Source organism: Leguminivora glycinivorella, chromosome 13 (genome assembly GCF_023078275.1).
Source record: "Leguminivora glycinivorella isolate SPB_JAAS2020 chromosome 13, LegGlyc_1.1, whole genome shotgun sequence".
NCBI classification, from domain to species: Eukaryota; Metazoa; Arthropoda; class Insecta; order Lepidoptera; family Tortricidae; genus Leguminivora; species Leguminivora glycinivorella.
This window is the reverse complement of record NC_062983.1, coordinates 16,509,925-16,533,058: the sequence shown is the minus strand read 5'-3', so window position 1 is coordinate 16,533,058 and position 23,134 is coordinate 16,509,925. Positions and strand designations below refer to the sequence as shown.

At 37.1% G+C, this 23,134-nt stretch overlaps 2 protein-coding genes across 5 annotated transcripts in view; one reads left to right on the top strand and one right to left on the bottom strand.

Moving 5' to 3' along the window:
* Positions 1-1,132: 1,132 nt before the first annotated feature.
* Positions 1,133-17,786, bottom strand: LOC125232550 (serine/threonine-protein phosphatase 4 regulatory subunit 3). Of its 4 annotated transcripts, XR_007177761.1 has the most exons (11): positions 17,741-17,786; positions 16,942-17,355; positions 15,574-16,509; positions 15,147-15,339; positions 14,424-14,566; positions 13,547-13,722; positions 12,192-12,382; positions 9,116-9,331; positions 8,042-8,175; positions 5,370-5,520; positions 1,133-2,175 (listed from the first exon to the last, which is right to left on the bottom strand). XR_007177761.1 is itself a non-coding variant. In XM_048138257.1 (10 exons), the coding sequence occupies exons 2-10, from the start codon at positions 17,236-17,238 to the stop codon at positions 5,422-5,424; spliced, it is 2,385 nt and encodes a 794-aa protein (XP_047994214.1). In that variant the 5' UTR covers positions 17,239-17,355; positions 17,741-17,786; the 3' UTR covers positions 4,741-5,421. The 4 variants fall into 4 exon arrangements, 3 of the variants coding, with proteins under 3 accessions (XP_047994214.1, XP_047994217.1, XP_047994216.1); XM_048138257.1 differs by lacking the exon at positions 1,133-2,175 and having other exon boundaries at positions 4,741-5,520; XM_048138260.1 differs by lacking the exon at positions 1,133-2,175 and having other exon boundaries at positions 4,741-5,520; positions 8,069-8,175.
* Positions 17,787-18,450: 664 nt separating this feature from the next.
* LOC125232309 (INO80 complex subunit D-B-like) overlaps positions 18,451-23,134 on the top strand; it is a 42,846-nt gene continuing 38,162 nt past the window's right edge. The window contains exons 1-3 of the mRNA XM_048137935.1: positions 18,451-18,555; positions 18,866-18,992; positions 19,073-19,854. Of these exons, the coding sequence (XP_047993892.1) occupies positions 18,961-18,992; positions 19,073-19,854 (814 nt within the window). The 5' untranslated portion in view covers positions 18,451-18,555; positions 18,866-18,960. The remainder of the gene's footprint in view (positions 18,556-18,865; positions 18,993-19,072; positions 19,855-23,134) is intronic.

The window sequence follows — 23,134 nt, the reverse complement described above, 5'->3', positions numbered from 1 at the left end:
ACTAGCTGTCGCCGAGCTAATATAAGGAAGAAAATGGACGAATTAAAAGTGCATGTAAGGCATTGCTTACTATATGAATTTCAGTCTGGCCATTCAGCCGCCGAAGCAGTGCGTAATATATGTCAGCGTGTTGCTCCTGAAGTTGTGTCTGAGGCCACGGCGAAACGATGGTTCCAGCGGTTTCGTAGTGGCGACTTTTCATTATCAGATCAACCTAAGTCTGGTCGACCGGTGAAGATTGATGTAGCCAAATTAAAAACCTTAATTGAAGGAGATCCGAGGCTAACGAGTCGTACTCTTGCTACTTGAGTTAGGCTGCTCTCATGTCACCATAGAAACACATTTACACGAGTTGGGAAAAAACTACAAATACAGTGTTTGGATACCGCACGAACTTCATAGAAATCAACTAAACCGCCGTGCCGATATCTGCATACAACTTCTGTCTTTTCGCCGCACATTCAACTGGTTGGACCATCTTATCACTGGATATGAAAAATGGGTCTTATATATAAATCACACACGCAAACGTCAGTGGCTAGCTCCAAACGAAAAAGGAATAGAGGCACCAAAAACAGAGCCTCACCCGAAAAAAGTTATGCTGTCCGTTTGGTGGGATATTCATGGTATTATTCACTGGGAACTCCTACCAAGTGGAATGACTGTTACCGCATCAGTATACTGTAATCAGCTTGAAAATTTAAACCAAAAAATCTGTCAGAATCGTCCACAGCATGCTAAAGTTTTTTCTTACACGACAATGCTCGCCCACACATTGCAAAAGTGACTCGGCTAAAGCTATTGGAGCTAGGTTGGAAAGTGATACCTCATCCACCGTACTCTCCAGACTTGGCACCTACGGATTACGCATTTTTCAGATCGCTAAGCAATGCCTTGAATGAAAAAAAGTTCGATGATCAAGCCCATCTACGACAGTACATAGCTGAGTTTTTTGAATCTAAACCTAAGAACTTCTTCGCCGATGCTATTCATTCTTTACCAGAACGATGGAGACAAGTAGTAGATAACGAAGGCCGTTATATTTTTGATAAATGATTAAAATAATAAATTAAATAAAAATTACAATATTGGTTATGATTCGCTCATTACTTTCTTACCAACCCAATAGTATAACCACATTAAGTTTGTGGTTACATATTAGAATTGAACTCTTTGAACGCCCCTTTACGACTGCGCTGACTTTGTAGGAACAAAGTATGACAGGGCCACTATAAACAACTTTTCTTTCATAGGAATCTGACGTTTATGGCTCGCCACACTATGTCACCTGCCAAAACGGTGCAGAATTAGCTTGTAACTCTATCAATACTGAATTTAAGTTTCTGTACTCTCAACAAAGAGCGCCTAAGATTAAATTTAGAAAAAAATAAAATTATTCTCACAATAAATAAGATATTTACAAAATGGATGTTCAATATGAAGGCCATATCACCTTGGTCAATGCCTTACATAACCAACTAATGACATGACGTATTTGATAGTAGCCGTTATAAATAATTTGTCATTCGAGTAAAAAGAAAATATTTATGGCTTTCTGCCAAATATTGGAAACTTAGTCTAAGGTGACTGTAGTGTTCATTTTTCTTATAGCTTTTTGTGGAATATTTTATGCAAATGTAGCATAAGAGATTTTTAACACAATTATTACTGCGAGTAGCGTTAGGGTCTCCCCAGACGTATCCACACGAAATCGGCAAAAGACGTCATAAAAAAAACTTCATGTCTACACGATCTGGTCGTGAGACGTCGGCCGATATATCTTTATCGAGCGTAGTATTATGATATACCGACTTTTGCCGATAGGTGTGGATAGACCTAACAGGCCACAGGCAAGTGTTATACAGAAAAGAAGTAGAAAGGTGTATTGCCATAAAAAGCGATAAGAAAAATGACTAAAAATAAATTCAAAGTCCCTTAGCTAAACGAGCCTCGTTACCTTTTTTTATTTCAATCATATAAATGGTTCAGAGCTGCACATCAAATTGGTTACAAATAAGCAAACTGGCCTTCACGGAATATGTATGTAATTTGTAAACGGAACTAAACTATGATTTCTACATACATTTTTACATTTGCATCTCACATTCAATATGTATCCAAATACCATTCAGTTTTCCTTTGTACTTTGTGATTTTACTCCTTCAGAATAACGATCTAAACAAAAAAAAACATTTCACATTAAATACGTTATCCTACGTTTTAAATATATTTGTTCTAAACTGTAAATGTATCGGCGTGGAAGCATTTCTTGGTATTTTAGTACCTAGGACCCTCCGTAACTAAATAGTTACTATTTTACATAATTGTGGCATTCCTACACATAGGGACGTGTTACGCTCCATATACAATAAGGAACTTATCGACTCCGTTAGAATTTGAGAATGTTACCTTATTGCACTAGAAGTATAAGGATCCTGTTTAATGGAAAGCCACACAAGATGAATCCAACGGTGACTGAACTTGCGCAGCGATATTTGTACGACTAGTATTTGCGTTTACATAAAGAACATTTGTTGTTTGAAAATTATTCAACAAACTGAATAAAATAATATTAAATGCTACAGAACAAAAGGACATAAGTATGTTACTAAAAAACTGAAGTTTTGACATCGATTCAAGGACGAATCGTGTTGTCTTATATGTGAACGCAACAACTTGATGTGTTGTGAAGATGAAGTTGAAAGATGCGAGGATACATGCAGGACTTAACGTAAAACATTGGCTTGTGTTCTGCCTTAGTGGAAAGGCAATCTACCATTCTTTATATCAACGCAAATACTTACAACAGTTAACACTATTCTGGTATAAAGTAAGGCTACGCTGCATATGTCATACATCAGTCCCGTTGGCCATAAACAATTCCTGCTTCACAGTAAAAATAACATCTAACACTCTTGAGATGCCATATGAAGTTAACTTTAATTAGTATGAAGATTTCATATGTTACTTAATTGAGACTTTCCAAATAGGTACCTTATGGCGATCAACGCTTAGCCACTGGTCCCACCAGAATGAGTAAGCGACGAGCTGTCGGCAATAGAAACGAACAGATAGTCGCTCCCGTGTCAAATAAAAGACAGGGCGAGCGATTTATAGTTCATAGCTCGGCGACTAGGGTTGCAAAAAAACGGTTATTTTTCTGGCTTGAAAAAAAAAAAAAACATGAAATAAAAACCGTGAAAAAAATGTTTTTTTTTTGAGTACCTATGTTTTTTTTTCTAATGTACGAAATCTCAAAATTTGCAAAGCAGTTAATACTTTTATACGGTTTTTTAGACTTAATGTTAACTATTAAATTTAATCAAATAACTTTAATTTCCAGAAATTAAACCAGTTTTATAAGACCAGTCTTATAAAAGTAACATTTACGAAATCTGTAGTTGGTAGTTATCACTATTTACTGTTGGCAACACCACCGCCTCTCCACGCTGCACGCCGCATCGAGGATTCCCCAATAAACGTTTGTATACTGAATGTTAATCGAATTAAAATGTACGTTATTGTTATTGAAACACGTTACAACTCACGAAAAACCGTTATTGTCAAATTTGTTCATCTGAAAAAAAAAAACATATTCAGAAAAAAAAAACCATGGTGCTCAGTTTTTTTCATAATTCTGAAAAAAAAAGTTTTTTTTTTCTATTTGCAACCTGCTATCGGCGACGAACAATAACTCGCTCGCGCTATCATTGCGTCTTTTTTATTTACACGGGAGCGAGTATCTTTTGTTCATTTCTATAGCCAATAGCTCATCGCTTAATCGCTTTTGCCAATGTAAGGGCTAAATGACATAAGGTACATTCGTGGAATATCACAATTAGATTTACTACGTTACATGGGCGCGATACGGCTACGGCACTTATTACGAACACTCAAAAGTATTCGTTGATAATCTATATCTACTCAATGGATCACACTTATGCGAATTCACACTTCGCTTCGGGTTGATGTGCAATTTAGAATTGTGGATTGTGAAGACAGTTTAGCCTCTGCCAAATGCCTACAGACATTTATAAAGAGTTTTAGAGTATCTCTTTATGTTGTGAGTTAGAGCTCAAGTTTATTTATGAGTCAAGTTCTAACTCGCAACACATAAACTACGCAAAATCAGGCACTTAGCAGATTTACACTTTTCGAACATCATGTTTTTGAAATCTCTGCATGTCACGATTTTTTAAGTCACCGTATGTTTATTTCGGTTTTAAATTTCCAATTCCTAGGCAGATCGAGCCGCTATATAAGTTATAAATTTTCCTTTTGCACACTTGATGTAAGTTCAGATCGTGCGAATGTGTATCAAGCGTAGCTCACACGAATCGCGCCAGTATTTAAGAGGGCGCACAAACACGCACTGTTCTCTCAACTATTGAGGACCGATCGAATAAAACTCGCATACGAGCCTTAAAGCCATTCCACATTTGCATCCTGAGCGTCGGCATCTAGTCGAAGTTTGTAACTGCTGCTCAATACAGTAATGTACATGTACTGTCAAGCTTGTTTACAAATGCCGCCTTTTTAAATGCCACAAAATTATTACAAAGAAACGAGCCGCACGTGCGCAGCGTCGGACGATAGGGTTGACTACGGATTAAAAAAATTAATACCTATTCAATTATATTCAAGTCTTGGGTCCTTTCTAGGTATATATACAGTATTTATATTATTTTTGTTTAAGTCCCAACGTCACAAGCCTTATTGAACGTTTCCGTGGGACACACTTCGGACACTGCTGATCAAATATATGAAAGAGGTGCGTTTCTAGCACTCAAGCTCGTGTAGGTGAACGCGTACTATGCTCGTATCAGTGAGATATGACAGGTCGACTGTTCGCGTTTTTGACAGGCGGTAACTGTGAGGTAACCGAGAGGGGGTGGGCGGCACTTTCAGCGGGGAGCGGGAGTGGCCATACTGTAAGCTAACGCGTACAAAAATATCACGACATGAATATTATGAGCATAAGGACGTTAACAGTAAATTCTTGTAAAGATGCAAGCAAATTTCTCGACAATGTGGTTTTCTTGAGAACGTCGCATTATAGTGTAGGCGTAAACGAACTCGACTTTACAACAGCGCAGCGAAGCCATCTTCTATAAGGCTAACTACACACCGACGCTCAGAAGACTGCGGTAGCCTAGGTTCGCCAAGTCTCGCCAGCGTGTGGGGTAGACTTTATCTCGGTCCTCAAGTCAGCCAGTGTTAAACTGCCCATATTGCGTCCTGACGTCACATGCACAGGCCGGAGGGGTGTACTGTATGTGTTTGTGTGTGTGCACACGCCATTTTCTATAATGCTGAGTGCACACCGACGTCCAGAATACAGTATTGTGGTAGCCTCAGCCATCGCTAACCTTAGTGCCGACGTTGGCATGGCGTGCACAGGGAGGGGTGTGTGCGCGCGCACTACGCGAGGCGCGGGCGCTTGGCGTCGCGCTCGTCGGCGCCGGCGCTCGTGGCGCCCTCTTCCTCTTCGTCTGAGTCGCCGTCGTAGTCTACTAGACCCTGTTGGAATACAAAATGTTATAGTAGTTACTGAAAAGTCCGTAATTGCAACGAATATTTGATATTATGAACATAAATTCTCTGGCAAGCCCAGCCAATTTTTTTTTCCAACAAACATGTTTAAGTACTAACTACGAAATCCCCACTACAATCCAACGCCTATTTTCAAATGAAAGCGTTTGTATGGAGAACCTAGTTTTGGAATGGTATAGAAATAATTCAAATAATCAAAAATTTAAAATGTGAGTTATATACTAAAAATAGGTTAATTTTACGACTTAACTCAAGCAGTAATAAAGTAAGTGTACATTTTCAATATTTTCAATGACTAACAGTGCATATTTCAGTCGTCTAGCAGCCCAATAGCGTATTCTTATTAAATCAGCGTGAACTGTGAAGTCAATCGTAAAATCAGCTAAATATGATTTAAAAACTTTAAATAGCTAATAAATATAATAAAGCTAATGTTAAAACATCAACTAGTGCTTAAAAAAAGACCTCATAACATAGCATAATGATTTAAAAAGTTACATATTGGCTGGTACTTTAGCCTTTGGCTCCATTCGATATTAGTAAATGAATACGAGCAAACCACACGAATCATTAGAGCTGATGACAGTTCAAGGTACAGTTGACGAGCGAGGTCATACTATCAGTTACTACGAAATGCCAAGGGCTACAAAGTTAACTGTAATGTGAAGGTAATATTGATTATTTAAAACCTAAGTACAAACTCTAGTCAAACTGAATTGATATTTTTGAATAAGGAGATTATACAGAGGTTTTCCGTCGTATTTTCTCAGAAACATTTTAGTACAGTCGAGTTCATAAATATGTGTACACTTTTTCACCTTATTGCAACGAGTTAAGGTGAAGAAATGTTACAAACCTACAGTGTGTAACAAGGGGCGCAAGTTAAATATTGTAAACTGAAGTAATTTGCGTAGACGCGCACGTGTTCTAAAATCGTCCGTCCGTAATCGCACACGTCACGTTCTCGTTATGACGTATTTCGTAGTTATCCATATATTACAACGCGCACTTGCACGTATACAGTGTGCACTGGTCTAACTTGAAATGTTATCACTCAAAATAAATAAGCGCAGAAAGCATACAATATGATGTAAAGCATGCAACTAAAAAACGTTAAGCATCACTTACTTTTCAACCCGACGAAGAAGAAGATTAGAAGACTGTTTAGAAGATGTTGATACAACTCCCAGACCACGGACGTAATGTCAAAACGTCGGGTTAAATATAAAACGTTCCGTGTTAGTTTAAATCAATAAGAAAACGTTCCCTCTGAAACTATTTTTTTACGCCTTTTGATTACAAAAACGATGTAAAAACATGCAAAATATAATCAAATATAACATGCTGATTTAAGTAGAAGTTTATTTTTCAGTTTTCTACTAAAATGCTAAAGATGATTCATTAGGTGAAAAACATTTTACAAGAAAAATAAAATAAGTAATTGAATTGACGTTGAAATGATTTATATAGCGTGATATGGATAGCATATACAAAAATATACTATAATACGATGATCCTAGCCAAATATTCATTGATTGTGTAAAGTCTAAGACAAGTTTAAAATTTGACAGCTGAAATGGCACTCTGTAGTCTGTGGAACTTCACATAAATATAGTAAAGGTGATCAAAAGTTTATATTTGTCAATTATCCCTTTATCCATATTAATATTATAAATGGGAAAGTGTGTGTGTCTGTTGTTTGTCCTTCTTTCACGGCAAAACAGAGCGATGAATTGACATGATTTTTTAAGTGGGGATAGTTGAAGGGATGGAGACTGACATAGGCTATTTTTTGTCTATTTTTATCCCCCCATTTCCCTAAAATGGGAGGTGAAAGTTTATATGGAGCATTCCGCAATTTTCGAATTTAACGCGAGCGTAGCCACTGGCAAAAGCTAGTATTAATATAAAACAAAAAATCCAGCTCATTTCGTCACATTATAAGAAAGATCTTCATATCGTCACTACTTTTAAAAAAACTTGTATCTTCGTCTGTCAATGAAAAGAAAATTGTAGTAAGTATGTATGAAATAGGCAGCAAACGATAGACTTACTGGTTTTGATGGTAACATATAGACTTACTGCGTTTTAACTTTGAGGAACAGCGTGAGATACGAGATTTTTTAAAAGTAGTGACGATATATGACGATTTCCTACCAGTGTGCAGCGTAAGACCGTTTTCACATTATCCGATCTGATATCGGATGTCCGGACCGATATCCCAATACAAAAATCAAGAGGCGCCTGTAATGTATTTTGCCATTGAAATCGGTCCGACATCCGATATCGGATCGGATAGTGTGAAAACGGACTAACGGCGACACGAGCAAGCCTCGAAGAAAATCTCTAAGCGGTTAAAAGGTTAACTGACCCCAAATCATGGCCGTGCCGTCAAACTAGATAGCACATGTAATTTTTAGACTTTCACACAATCAACAAACATCCGTCCCAGCGAAGCGTGTAAGGCGAGAGGGAACCAAAAGTTTACCTTATCGAGTAATCTGGGTTCAGATACCTGAACGTCGGTGTGAGCGGGCTTGGGCGAGGCCGCGTTGAGCAGCACTCTGCTCGGCCCGTTCGCGCTCTCTGTACTCGCGCATACTTTCTTTTCTACTATTTTACCTGGAAATGTAGGCAGTTAATTACTTAGTTATATTAGAACAAAGATTTGGGAGCTGAAAATTTTACTATTGTAGCTGCAGCATCTGTGTAGGTAGTCAACGTCAAGTTTTTTGATATATTTATTTTACGGGAAGTCAAATCCTTAAAAAGTCTTCAACAGCTCATTTTAAGTAGAATTCAATTTGTCCAGGTTTACGTTTACGACTCAATGTCGAGATTTTTCTTTTAAGACAAAATATTAGCAAACTACAGTGTATTGAAAAGAAAAATCAAATATTGGCAGAAAAAATACTCAATAGAAATATCTTCCAAAGTGGCGGCGGTTCGACAGCCGCGTTTTGTCCGTCCATCTCCTTATTTATTGAATGCGATAAGAGGTAAACAAGGAGACAGGTCGATTGATGGTAAGTGATCACTGTTGCTCATGGACACTTGAAACACCAGAAGAGTTGGAGGTGCGTTGCCGAGAAGGTCGTATCGGTCCGGAAATACCGTCACTTCTAAGTAAAAATTGTACCTAGGCGTGATGTCACGCGAAACTTCAACGCACTGTACCGTCGTCATTTTTCGTTTACGAAAAAAAATACTCTTATTGTAACTCGATTTTTGTAATTTGGAGAACTATAGGTCTGTAATTAAATAAAAATTTGGCTATATAGCTAAGTTTACATATGTATTTGTATGACTGTTTGTTCTTGAAAAACAAAAAAAAAAAGTGTCTAAAATTCTACTCTTATCGTAACTCGATTTTTGTAATTTGGAGAACTAATAGGTCTATAATTAATTAAAATTTGGCTATATAGCTAAGTTTACATATGTATTTGTATGACTGTTTGTTCTTGAAAAAAAAAAAACATAATGTGTCTAATTTTTTTGATAATCTAACTGACGGACAAATTAGTTATTTTTATTCGTCTCGCCTATAGTCAGTATATATTACCGATGGCGTCGAGCGCGTGGTGCGGGGGGTGCGGGTGCGGGGAGTGCGGGGCGTGCGGGTGCGGCGGCGCGGGCTCGAGCGGCGGCTCGTCGTCGAGCTCGTCCTCGTCGTTGAACCACATCTCCTCCTCGTCGTCCGGCGCGCGCGCCTCGCGCCGGTAGCGCGAGCGCAGCAGCGACGGCACCACGGCCTCGGCGACGCCGACGCTGCCGCTCACTGGGAAACGATTACACATTACGACCCCCGGCCGCGGGGCATTTTCGCGAAAGATTCAAAAACAGGTAAATTTAATGTTTTTCCAACTCATCTTCCATCCTACTAGGCGGAAAAAAGCGTCCCAAATTTAATTTTTCCACTTTGTTACAATTTTTCAAACACTTTGTACAGCGGTTATAAAGTGAAAAGTTTGCAAAATAATAGAAAATCTTGGGACCATTTTTTCGTCTCTTGTTTTTTGTCCTAGATCGAAAGGGCTCGTGATTCTGAGTAGGAAAAACATAAAATTTACCTACCTTGGAAAACATAGTTGATTCTTCTCGCGAAAATGCCCCACGACATTGATCACAAATTGGCAAAAGATTGGAGCGAGATAGTGATGGGACTTTTCATTCGCACTTATGGTCGCCACTCGCCACAGTCGCCTATTCCAATGTCGTGACTGAGCTGTTAGGCGGGTCCAGAGCGGGTAGTAAGTATCGCGACACAATATCTTCCATCACAATCATCACATCAGTCGTTTTCCTCGGTCGAGGCTTATGCTCATCTACATTAAGCTGTTACCGTGCGAGGATATTGCCTAGTGAAGTGTAGTGGCAAGTATTGTGTGGACTCACCTATTCTCAGGCAAAATATTTAAAAATTTTAGCCTATTGTGTAAACAGTAGATTTGGTAGTCATACATGCAGTCGCCATAACAAAAATAGGAGTCAAAATAATATGTATTCTAGTGCTTTGAGAATGGAGGCATTTCGCCTTGATACACACATCTGATTTATCCAGTATAATTTTGAATTTGTCGACGAAAAAACGACCTGTTATTGAAAATAAATAAAAGACACACGTAATATGCGCTTCAATTAAATGTCTAAGTATAAATAAATAAATAAAATAAATATTATAGGACATTCTTACACAGATTGACTGAGTCCCACGGTAAGCTCAAGAAGGCTGGTCAAAAATAGGTAAATTTAATGTTTTTCCAACTCATCTTCCATCCTACTATGCGGAAAAAAGCGTCCCAAATTTAATTTTTCCACTTTGTTACCATTTTTCAAACGCTTTGTACAGCGGTTATAAAGTGGAAAGTATGCAAAATAATAGAAAATCTTGGGACCATTTTATCGTCTCTTGTTTTTGTCCTAGATCGAAAGGGCTCGTGATTCTGAGTAGGAAAAACATAAAATTTACCTACCTTGGAAAACATATTTTAGTTGATTCTTCTCGCGAAAATGAAAATGAAAAAAAAAATGAAAAATCGTTTATTGGTCACAGATATTGTGTTACAAGGTAAGAAAGGGTTGGGACCTCCTATTAAGTATATAAATACTTGTGTATAAATAATTGAAAATGCCCCACGACATTGATCACAAATTGGCAAAAGATTGGAGCGAGATAGTGATGAGACTTTTCATTCGCACTTATGGTCGCCACTCGCCACAGTCGCCTATTCCAATGTCGTGGCTGAGCTGTTAGGCGGGTCCAGAGCAGGTAGTAAGAATCGCGACACAATATCTTCCATCACATCAGTCGTTTTCCTCGGTCGAGGCTTATGCTCATCTACATTAAGCTGTTACCGTGCGAGGATATTGCCTAGTGAAGTGTAGTGGCAAGTATTGTGTGGACTCACCTATTCTCAGGCAAAATATTTAAAAATTTTAGCCTATTGTGTAAACAGTAGATTTGGTAGTCATATGTACATGCAGTCGCCATAACAAAAATAGGAGTCAAAATAATATGTATTCTAGTGCTTTGAGAATGGAGGCATTTCGCCTTGATACACACATCTGATTTATCCAGTATAATTTTGAATTTGTCGACGAAAATGTGACCTGTTATTGAAAATAAATAAAAGACACACGTAAGAATATGCGCTTCAATTAAATGTCTAAGTATAAATAAACGAGATAATCCGCAGGGCTTTGGTTTCTGCCAATGTACCCTGTGTCCTGGAGCCTCCGGGATTATGCCGTGATGATGGCAAGAGGCCAGATGGTCTTACGTTGGTTCCTTGGCAGAAAGGTCGGTGCCTCTTATGGGACGCAACGTGCGTTAGCACCTTTGCACCGTCCCATCTGAGTCACACCATCAGTGCTGCTGGTGCGGCTGCCGAATATGCTGCGAAGCAAAGCACTCAAAGTACTCTGTCTTGGAACCAACGTATGATTTTATACCAGTTGCGGTGGAAACTGCAGGTCCTTTGGGTGCGGAGGCTAAAGAGTTTGTGTGGGAATTGGGTCGGCGGCTTAGAGGCAGGGGTTGCGATCCTCGTTCCGGATCGTACCTGGTCCAACAAATTTCCCTGGCTGTTCAACGGGGCAACGCGGCCAGTGTTATGGGAACTTTTGGGCCAGCTGCGGTCCGGGGTGGCACCATACCCTAGGTTATTTAGTGTTTAAGTATGACAAAGCCTGTTGCGGATTATTTCGTTTGTATATAGTCGACAAAGCCTGTAGCTGATTTGTTTTATGTCCACTTGACGAAGCCTGCGCTGCTGATCACGATCTATTTTGTTTTTATTGGATGGGTTTTGGGTTTAGTTTTAATTTAGTTTTTTTTTTATTGTATTTATAAATAAATAAATAAAATAAATATTATAGGACATTCTTACACAGATTGACTGAGTCCCACGGTAAGCTCAAGAAGGCTGGTGTTGTGAGTAGTCAGACAACGATATATATAATTTACAAATACTTATATACATAGAAAACATCCATGACTCAGGAACTCTGTGCTCATCGCACAAATAAATGCCCTTACTGGGATTCAATTCCGGGGAGTATATTTTAACCGAAAGGATTATTCTCGTCATGAAATAGGAGACACTGAAACCTAGAAAAAAAAATACAAAATAACTCACCCCGATCCCGCTCTTTTAGTTTATCCTGATGCTGATCATACCGCGTCTTCAACGCCTTAAACGTCTGTACGTACTCCACATCCTCTAAAATCTTGCCGTAGTTCTCCACAACGTGTGAACAGAGCGACTTTATGTCTTCCAGCTTTATGAACTCGAATAGTTCTAAGATAGCAGAGTCGAGTAGGTTATACCTGAAAATGGCAGTTGATGTGTTTAGGGATTGATCATGTTTTGTATTGTTACTGTCCCAATGATTAGTGAGACAGTTTTTTACTCTCGGCAAGGTATCAAACGATAAAAAGATACAGAAGGCTTGTGTAGTACATGTACTAATAGTACAAAAGACACGATGCCCTGTACTGTACTAGACCAAACTACTCCCAAATGATTCTGCTCTCTAGTACATTTAGTACACTCACATACGCGCAACAGAATGAGAGCGAAAGGAGCGAAGAGCCGAGAAGTGACAATGACAGCAAGGCGATCCGTGTGATCCAAACCGCAACCGAAATGTAACCGACTGACTCGGACCGAGAGCGCGCGAAAACGGCCGATCAGCTCTCGGCTAGTACGATCGAGCGTTACTGTACGCCATATGCACTATTTGTCTCTCGCTCCCTCGGTGTACTACTGTACTAAATGTCCTAAAAGAACGAACTAGTACACTTCGGAGATCGTACTAGTTGGCAGCGATCTTTTCAGTGAACGAGCAGGCCCAACAACACTCTACAATTCAGTATTTTTCCGTTGAACGTCACTGGTTGGAATTGAATTCAATTTATTCACTCTTGAATGGTTGGTACTAAATATTTACAGATTTTTTTCGTCGAGGCCAAAATAACTCTACCAATTTGAGTGTGTATATTACAGGTTTTGCTACCTGCATTTATAAGCACCAATAAATACTGGCATTCAAGATTCTAATAACTATTCGTTTATATTGCATTTCATTTTAAACGAAATTTAAGCGAAATTAAAACAGGGTAAAATTTTGGAAACTTATTTCATACCATATTCATATATGGAAATTTAAACTTTCATGTTCCCTAAAAATAAAGTTAAAGTACCTAACCTCGAATCATCTGTAATAATGTAATAAACACGAGCCTTTGGGAATGTCATATACTTGAAAATTTCGACCCTTGCCTTCGTGTACCGATGGCAGAGTGGTTCAGGCATTCGCCCGGTAAGCGGAGTATGCTGGTTCGATTCCAGCTCGGAACACTGGAGGCCTTGGTCACTTTTTCTTTGTATATGACATTTATTTAATGTTTAATGTAATAAACATTAAAAAAAAAAAGAAACTTAACAGTAATATTAATAAATTATCCCTAAAACATTTTTTTCCAACATACCTGCCATTATTTCTAAGGAAAGCATCAATAACCGGCGCAAAGAGATTCCCCTTGATGATGTACCGGTTGTAGTACTCGTCCTTGAGCGCTGTAATCTTGCGCATGAATCTGAGAGCACCAAGCACTAGGAAGGTGTGTGTTGACCGCATAAGGACCAGTATGCGGCGCAGGAGATCCTGTACACAGGAGAATACATGAAAACTTGTGGTTAGGTAATGTTTTTCACTTACATAACAACTTCTGCATATAGCCTGAGCTCGAATTGTTCATTTCAGAACTGTTTGTATCATGCAAAACTTGTATAAGGTAGTAGTTTTCATAAAATTATCGTAGGTTTAAGAGGGAGTTCTGCTTTCTTAAAAGTGGCACTGGTGGAGGGTTTCATAAATGGTCATGGAAACCTTACATATTATGGTTCTACCCAAATATTACTCATGTAATGTGTGCGATAGTCCCACGGTCCCGCGCCCCCTTTATAATGTTGCTAGCCCGCGGGGGCGCGTTTCCCAGTTTGAAAAACGTTGTCTTACATAATTTAAACAAATGTATGGATCCTTGTTACATATTTTAGAAAAAATAATTGCATTTATCAATCAATCAAAATATTCTTTATTCAAATAGGGTTACAATAAGCACTTTTAAATGGTCAACAATGTACAATTTTCATCTTAACTCTAGTCAAGGAATTACTATCTATCTACCTACTGCAGACCCTTGAGGTCCCACTTTAAGTACACTAAGGATTAGGATCCAACTATAGTTTAGTCAGACCTAATAAAATAGGTTTTCTAGGATTCACAAACCAAATTGAACTCAAAGCTTACTCGTAATATACAAACATTCTGTATAAAACGAGTTAACTTTTATGAAAACATACCTTGTTCAATATACAAGTTTTGATGTGGTAAGTGTGATGCTCGACACAGAAGGAGAGCAATTCCAGGACGAGGCCCAGTAGCTGCACAGTGTGGTAGTCCTCTCTTAGAGGCTTCTCTCCCGTTGTGTTCTGTAGTAATGGCGCTGCGGAAAAAATATATTGTTAAGGAAAACACCGAATTATGGGCCATTGTTTAGATGAGGTTAGGAATATATTTGAGCTTAGTGTAACATGGGAATCATTTTGTTAAAAAGTCATATCAGTTTCTATTTTTCCTTTGAATTTTATTGACATAATAAAACATATTCCAGCCGGCATCGCCGAAATGACAATCGTTGATAGACGCCGATCGTAATGGAATCTCGCTCAGTCGCGTCAATACGAAAGAGCTAGAGATAGGTATGAAAAAGATATAGTCAGCGTTTGTGCATTTGGCTAAGTACCCAGTTATGAGTAGGTAGACTATGAATATCAAATCAATTAACAAATAAAATCATCTCAACCTCAATACTTTTCAACCTCTTGGCGCCCAATGTACTTTCTGAAGTACATTTGGTTTCAATGGAATTTTAACTTTCATGTAAGCAAATGAAATGTAATTTCTTTTGTTTCTAAAATTTTTCGAACAAATGAAATTGAATTCAATCTCAAGTACAATAAGAATCAAAATTCCCTAGCAAAAATTTTGTATGGTGGGTGCTACGAGGTTATGAAATCACATACCTATAAGCGTCTGTATACTGTGTTTGTAGAAAAAGTTTAAAAAGTCCGCCTTTTCACTCTTATTGACCGAAGCTAGCATGCTCTCCGGGTCCAGAAGGATACGTAGGACTCCCATCAGCTGCACAGCGCCTCCAAGTTCGCGGTCACGGTCTCGCAGCATCTGTTCTATCACTATGTTGAGCAGCATGTGCTCCTGAAAGTAATAATAAATTATGTAATCGTAGGTCAATATACAAGGTCATTGTCAAGGCCAGATCTTGATTAGATAAAGAAAATAGTTGTCTTTACATAGTCTAGCTAGTGAGAGTAATATTAGCTCTGTAATACAACTATCTTGCTTTTAGGATTGTAATTAGATTACATTGTAACAGGAAGTAATCATTACATAAGACAAGATGTAAAAATAGTAATTTAATGAATATTTTACCTCTTCTGTGTTGTTAGCTTGCTGTAAAGTGTAATCCCTCACAACTGAGGGTGAGAACTCCACAATATAAGTTAATATATCTATAGATGCAGTCTTGGTCTTCTGGTCATCTATACTTAATGTAATTTCTAACGCTGGCAGGATCCCCAATGAAACTAACGTTTTGTAAAACGCATCTTTATCTTGCGGCTGTAGGTTTTGTGAAAAATTACAAAACTCTTTTAAAAATAAAACTAAATCTCTCCTTTTCGGGTTTGGTGTCTTATCATCCATTAGCAACTTAAACAAATCTGTCAGAAACCGGTCATCTTCCTCTATAAGTTTTACTATTTCTACTTTATTAAAAAATATAAAACTAGATAATGTGCTAAGCAGATTATCCTCAAAGACTGTGGGTGTGGGTAAAACAATGTCCTGAATGTACTGGACTCTGTATGTTTGATGTATCTTTGCCAGCAAATCTTGATTTTTAATAGGAATGGCCTCTCTAAATTTTGCTAGCTCTCGCAGATATTCTCTATGTTTTTTGGGCTGTGGTAGACTTGGGTCATACTCCAGGCAGCCAACAACATCAAATATAGTGTCATCTGCAAACATTGTGTCAAACAAAGTGTTTTTATTGAGAAGGAATATGCTTTTGAATATCTCATAGAGATGATGTAAGCCTTCAATGTTTTCTATGTCTTCACACATATGGAAGAGATTGAGTAATTTCTTTATATAGTGCTGGGATTCTAGAGCAGCAGCCAATTTGTCTTTTCGAGCTGGTGAGACCAGGCAGCTGTTGACCAACTCGCTTATGTCTTCCAGTCTTCCCATTTCACAGGGTGGAAGTTCCACGGGTTGGACACTGTCTGACATCTCATCAAAACGCTCATCTTCTGATTCTTCTACAATATCTTGTGTGATTTCAACTGATGGATCTTTTCCTTGAACCTACAAAAATCATAAAAAAAATTAACAATTTCATGTAGGTAATTTCTAATTAAAATTATTTAAGTTATTGTAATTATAGTCAGAAAACTATGGAACAGTATTTCTTCATAGTTGATCAATGTGACAATAAATAGTTACATAAACTTATTGTATAATACAAAATATAAGTTTTTATGAAATAAGTATTACAATACAAATGACAGTATCAACTTAGATTGATAAAGGTATTTGGTATTAAAATGTGAAACAGTAATACTATTAGTATTCTGCATAAAAATCTAAGTACTCTGTAAAGTAATCATGTTGTAACAAGTCTACCTTAGTCTAGAGTGCAGTTTAAGCTAGAACAACCAAGACCTATGTCATAATATAGTACTTTATTGAAGGTGAATGCACATTATGCACAATGTAACTTGCTCTAGAAAGACTTACCTGGCAAATCTTCTCCCATATTTCATCACATCCTGCTTTTTCTTGAAAACTTAATGCTAAGTCAAAATTGTCACCTTCTGACCATACTATTAGTGTGTCTTGTTGCTTCTGATAGGCTGTGTCTGGTTGAATTTTACTTTCTAAAAGAAGAGATCCATCAGACTCTGCTCTAACAAGTAGTGAGGTGCCCTTGAGCCTGTCCACATAACACGAGGAGACGTGCCCTGTGCCCCTGTCGTCCCATTGCCGGTCAGCGTTCAAAGCATATAGCTTTACTCTTCTTCTCGTGTCAGTCATTATAGTCAACGCTCTTTCCACTATGTATTCAAATAGTGACTCAATTATTAGGCGCTACTTTATTGCACCGTTGTATACTTCTATTTAACTCCCATTTGTATGAAAACATGTGCACTTCTGTAACACAAATAAGACACTGATTCTTCTATGAAACATAAAATTTCCACTTCTAATTACCGTAATTACATTCAATTTTACTTTCGGGTTTTACAAGCAAAGCAGACTATTTAGGAATTACACATATGTTTATAGGGAATATGTAACAAGGTGGCAAGAGAATAAACACTACAAATACATTTAAAATGTTTGTACGACAATGGATTGACCATTAAAATTATCGGGAATCACAAACAAAACAATACAAACTGTACGCCTTTCACAGAACCACAAGATCTCAATAAATCACTACACCTAAGCTTTCTAAGCTCTATTAGTACACACTTTGGCGAAAAACAAGATATTTACCGGACGTAACATTTATAGAATCGTCAAATTGACGTACCTTTAAAATAGCACAACATCAAATATCGCCATATTGGATTCACAACAACGCTTCGAGGACGGGGTTCTCAAAATGGCCGAAAGGGCGGCATTTTCAAACATTACGGAGTTGTCCGCTATGTTTTGGGGTTGAATTTTAATAATTATATCAATAAATATATTTTACGTAATATAATTCCTGTATTCCTTTAATTTAGGTACTAATTTTGTATATAAATTATATAACTTTATATTACACAAGAAACAGTCCACATTTTAACGGGTGTGTTCAAGTTGATTTTAAATATTTTTTTTTTATTTAAAATTTATTTTTAAGTGACATATTTTTCTTTCAATTAATTTTAAAGTTACTTCTAATTCCTTGCATTCTAATATAAATATAGACCGTGTTGTAAAAGTTTAGGAAGGTGCATTTGAAAGTGAAGTTGCTTATATAAAAATGAAAGTAAAAATATATTAGGTAAATATCATTCGGGTCATCAATTTGTTTTAATTCGAAACACAATATGATATCAGAAAAGTAGAATAAATACATTTAAAAGAAGAAATATTGTATTTATAAATTAGGACTTCATTAGGGCATAAAATGAAAAAAAAAAAGAATTACTAATTTTGAACGTAGCCGCATTTTGGCTGCCATTTGCTGTAATCTGTCATTCATTTAATGTTATTGAATAGGTGTGTTTTTAATTTGTTTTGGTATAAAGAAGCTTAATTTTTTCATAAATTTAAGTGGTTGTTGTACGAAATTCGTTGATAAAGTAGTTCTAAAGCCCGCAATGATGAATATGTGCTTAAAATAGTCAAAATTAAAATGTAAGTAACCAGTCACATTATCGGCATTTGTTTAAGTAAAAATACAAAAAACAATGGAATGTTAACTTCCAATCGCTCCTATAACCTTAATTATATCCTTAAACTGGCTGTTTGAACACCGAAAGAAGGAGAAAATCTCAAATAAAAGTATTAATTTTGACAGATGTCATTGTAATTGTCAGTACTATACAAGAATTTCTTTTCCATGAATAGTAATGAAAATACATCGAAGTTACTTGTTTAATACTACTTGTGATAATTATCAACAACGCCTCCTTTAATTGTCTCATAATATACACCATTATTGCAGTATGAAGCAGTGGGACCAAGTTTATTTAAAGGCATTTCCTGTTATCAGACAAAATAAGCATTGTTTGTATCTATAAGTTGTAAAATGAACACAGCATGTCTTTTTTGAGTACTACCGAAAATGTGGGGTAAGTAAAATAGCTACATAAATGTGCTGTTGTGTTATCTTTTCAAAGAAATTTAATTGTAATACATGTTATAGTTTCAGTGGCATTCCACAAAATATATCAGACGGAAGCTGTGCAACTCAATACAAGTTGGCAGTGGAGGGTGTCTCGGGGAATTGTGGAGATGTTAACATGTTCATACAGGACAGTTCGGGTGATGAGCAGACTTACATACCACACTTGAATGAAAATTTCTTCCAAACCAAATTTAAAATAGATCCCAACGAGCTTTACACATTTCATGACTCCGACATCATCGCTGGAGAAATAACTGTTAGTCATACAGATGACAACTTCATGTTCCCTGATAATGTAGAAGTAAAGGCCAAGTTTTTGGACAGCCCGAACAACGAGGTGGATCTTCAGATCAAAGGCTCTCTTCCTAATGGAGAAGTCATCAGGGATGAAATCAAGCTTGAGATTGTTCCTAATGGTCATTTTATGCCTGAGCCTAAGCAACCCATGACTCCCAATTACAAAGATGTGAAGAGTACTAATACCAAAGTTCAGAAAGCAAAGAATCCAAGTGTTGGGAAAGAAATCAGTCGGAGTAACTCTGTTGAAGCGAGACGGCCAAGTGTTCACAGCCCTAAGGGCCAATCTAATAATGTAGCGTCATGTAAGAAAGTCAGTATTAATAGTGTTAATACTAATCATATTAAGTCCTCATCAAATCCTAAACTGTTGGGGTCGGAAACATTTCTGGATGTATTTAAAAGAGAGCAAGGGTTGGTTGAGAATGCCCCAGCAGTTATAAAGACTGAGTCTCCTGCTGCACCCCCACCTAAAGCGCCACCATCTTCGGTGAAGAAAACACCATCAGGTATGTTGATTTTTCATTTTATTTATTTGAAATAGATTCTTGTGATATTATTACAACTTGAAAGTAATCGAACAATATATCTTTAATTCTATTTTGTCTGTTACAAATTAAAAAAAATGAATAACGAAGGACAATAAATTTTTTGTTGCAAATCAACGCTTAAAAATCAATATTGTCAAGTAACATGTAATCTAATGTTAGTTAGACAGTATTGATTCTTAAGCGTCGAAATAGTACTATAGTTTATGCAACCAGTGTATAAGAGGGGTCAAAAAAGGCGAGTGGCGTGTTTAATTTGGTTCGCAGCCGAAAATTGTTAATAATGACACTAAGCAAGCATTTTCTGACTCAGATTGACAATGTTGCATGCAATACTTTTTCTACAACCATGCGCTTAATTTTTTAATAGTTTTCTAGAATAACTTTCATAAAATACGCGTTGTTTCCTGGATTTGGCACAAAATAGAGGCTATTTTGAACTTCTAGTAATCGCACTTATTTACAGATCGACAGGGTGAAATAAAAAGGACCATTCAAACTTTGCATAGTGACTTTTGAGGTCATTATGAACAACTTTTATTAAGGGTCCAATGCTGAAACATATACGAAAAAAAATTGGATGTTCCATAGAAATGAGCTGTATCATGACAGTCGAAATGTATAAAATAGATATTTTTTTTGCGTTTTCAGCATTAGTCCCACAGTAAATAGAAGCACAATTTGATTTGATTAGAAATTACGAGTTACAACTATTTACCTGCAAATATATACTGTGTAGAGAATTTTATGGAAATATACCTACTTCTCCTAAACATCATAACTGTAGCTTTTCCTGAATATATAAAAAAAAACTGAAAATGGGGACATAAAAATGGGGAGGAGGGTGAAGATTAACATCTCGGCGAGTTTTCTACTTCATGTACAAGTTTTTTCTTATAAACCTATTGTTAACAGAACACAGTAACCGTCAGCTTCTTTGACCATAAACTTTATGTAAAAAGATATTATGTCATGTCACTGCTGTTTAAAAATACACATTATTTTTTTCAGCCGTGAATAAATAACGCTTTTTCATTTTCATATTGAATACCTTTAACCTGTATACATGCCAAAGTTTCGAATTTTATTCTTGTTGTTCATGAACCTACTAATAGCAGGGTGGCTAGCCGAATGGCACAATCGCTCACGAAACGCTCACGAAACGAAGCGCTAGTAGATATCTATCTCTATCGCGCTTGCGTATTGGCGCGACAGAGCCAGCGGCGTATCGCTTTCGTTTGGCGTCGGAGAAATGCCATTCGGCTGCGGGGCCAGGTTACTTACTCGTATAACGTATTTTGATGATCATGATGAAATCACTCATCCAGTCACTGATGAAATCTGTGCTATTTATATTAAGATATGAATAAAATCTATAGTATGAAAACTATGCAATTGAAACTTTGTCTATTTAATAAAGTTGCTATTGATATCATATCCTGACAATTATATTTATCTGGTTTAAACCAGACCCCAAATTCGAGGATTCAGAAGAACGACAAAATGCTTCAAGAAAACAGCTTTTCTCTTCGCTTGACTCGTGTTGCCACGGGGGCACTACCGCCACTAATATCTCCAAATAAAATACAACCCAGCACAAGATAAAATATCATACTTCATAATAATTTATTGATAAATCAATACCATTCTATGCCTACCTCGAATTCTCAAGTATATTCAAATCAAGTATCAACTTTTGTCAAAGGAGTCAGACAGCTTGCTGAAGGATTCGTATAATCTTGCAAATTAGACAAATATCTGTAAATATAAAGTACCGTAATCATACCCACCAAATAAAAATAAAAAAAATTGTCCAGCTTTATCAATGTATGATTATGGACTTTCATCAAAATTTATTGAGAAGTTAAAATACTGAAATCTTTTAACTATTATGGAAAAATGGCGACAGTTGACAAACAAAATTCTGTCAGGCTGGCCACATGTTTGGCATAGACATAGAAAAAATATAGACGGAGGGTAGCACGATCTAATTAACCTTATACCAAATTTTGAAAGACAGAAATACCTACCCTACCTGATCTTCAATCAGTACTGTATCTACCGCCGCCTTTTCTTTCGAACAACTCAATATGTTTATGAAAATTATACGTAAGTTTGTTCACTAGTTGGACATCAGTCATATATTTTCTAAGTGGAAAGTTGTGCTGTAATGACGTCACAGACGCGTCATCTAGGGGTTTCTACAATCTATGATGTTTAGATATCGTAAATGTCACTTGATAACATCATATGAAAATGAAATACTTACGAGTATATATAAATTATCATTTTCTTACCTTTTCACAGTCTTTGGTTAGAATTTTCTTTATTTATTTGTTTTCTAGCACGCAATTATTTTTTCTGCCTCCTCAAAGCTTTGTTCCCCATTGTTTCAATGACACGTGACCACGCGGAGAAAACTGACACAGGTCCGTCCTAACAGATTTTCTCCTTCTAGATAGCATAAGTAATTAATGACTAACAGTCCTAAGAATGACATTAAATTGATATGTCATGCCAGTACCGTTAATAAACCTGTTTATACAACTATTTGATTTATTGGTATAATTTACAGTATCCAATTAAGTTAGTCCTCCAGTATGTAAATTAAATAATTGTGAGGGTAGGCATTTAAGAGATGTTTCACATTCTCTTTATTTATGGCTTCAGTCTGCCATCTTGTCTAGCCATAATCATACATCGGGGTTTTGGGAGCGGGATGAATTCATGTATTTGTAACTCTGTTTATAGTAATTTGAATTACTGAAATATATATTTAACTATGTAACTGGCTCCAAATGTACCTAGAAATGTTAAAGTAATGTTTATCTTTTATCGTTTTCACCATTTTTGGGCTAGTGTAAATCATTCCCGCTCCCAAAACCCCGATGTATGGCCATAATACACACCAGCCAGCCTAGTGACAATAGTTGACGCTATGTGGCAATCGAAACGTCGTCCGTCTCTTTCGCGCCACTACTGAAGAGCAGTAGAGCTAGCTACGAAACACTGATGAAGTTTAAGCTATTGTGTCATTGGCTAGGTAACCAGGCGGGCAAGCATGGCCGCGTGATAAAGGCTATCACGTCGGGCCGTCGTCTTCGCACTATTTGAAAATGCGATAGGGACGCACTGACGCGATAAAGTTTATGACACTTGTCTATGTCCTCAGGTGTAACTTACCCCTTACCTTACCTTACACTTGCCCTGTGTTGGCTCCGCGCACACCGTCGAAATGTCT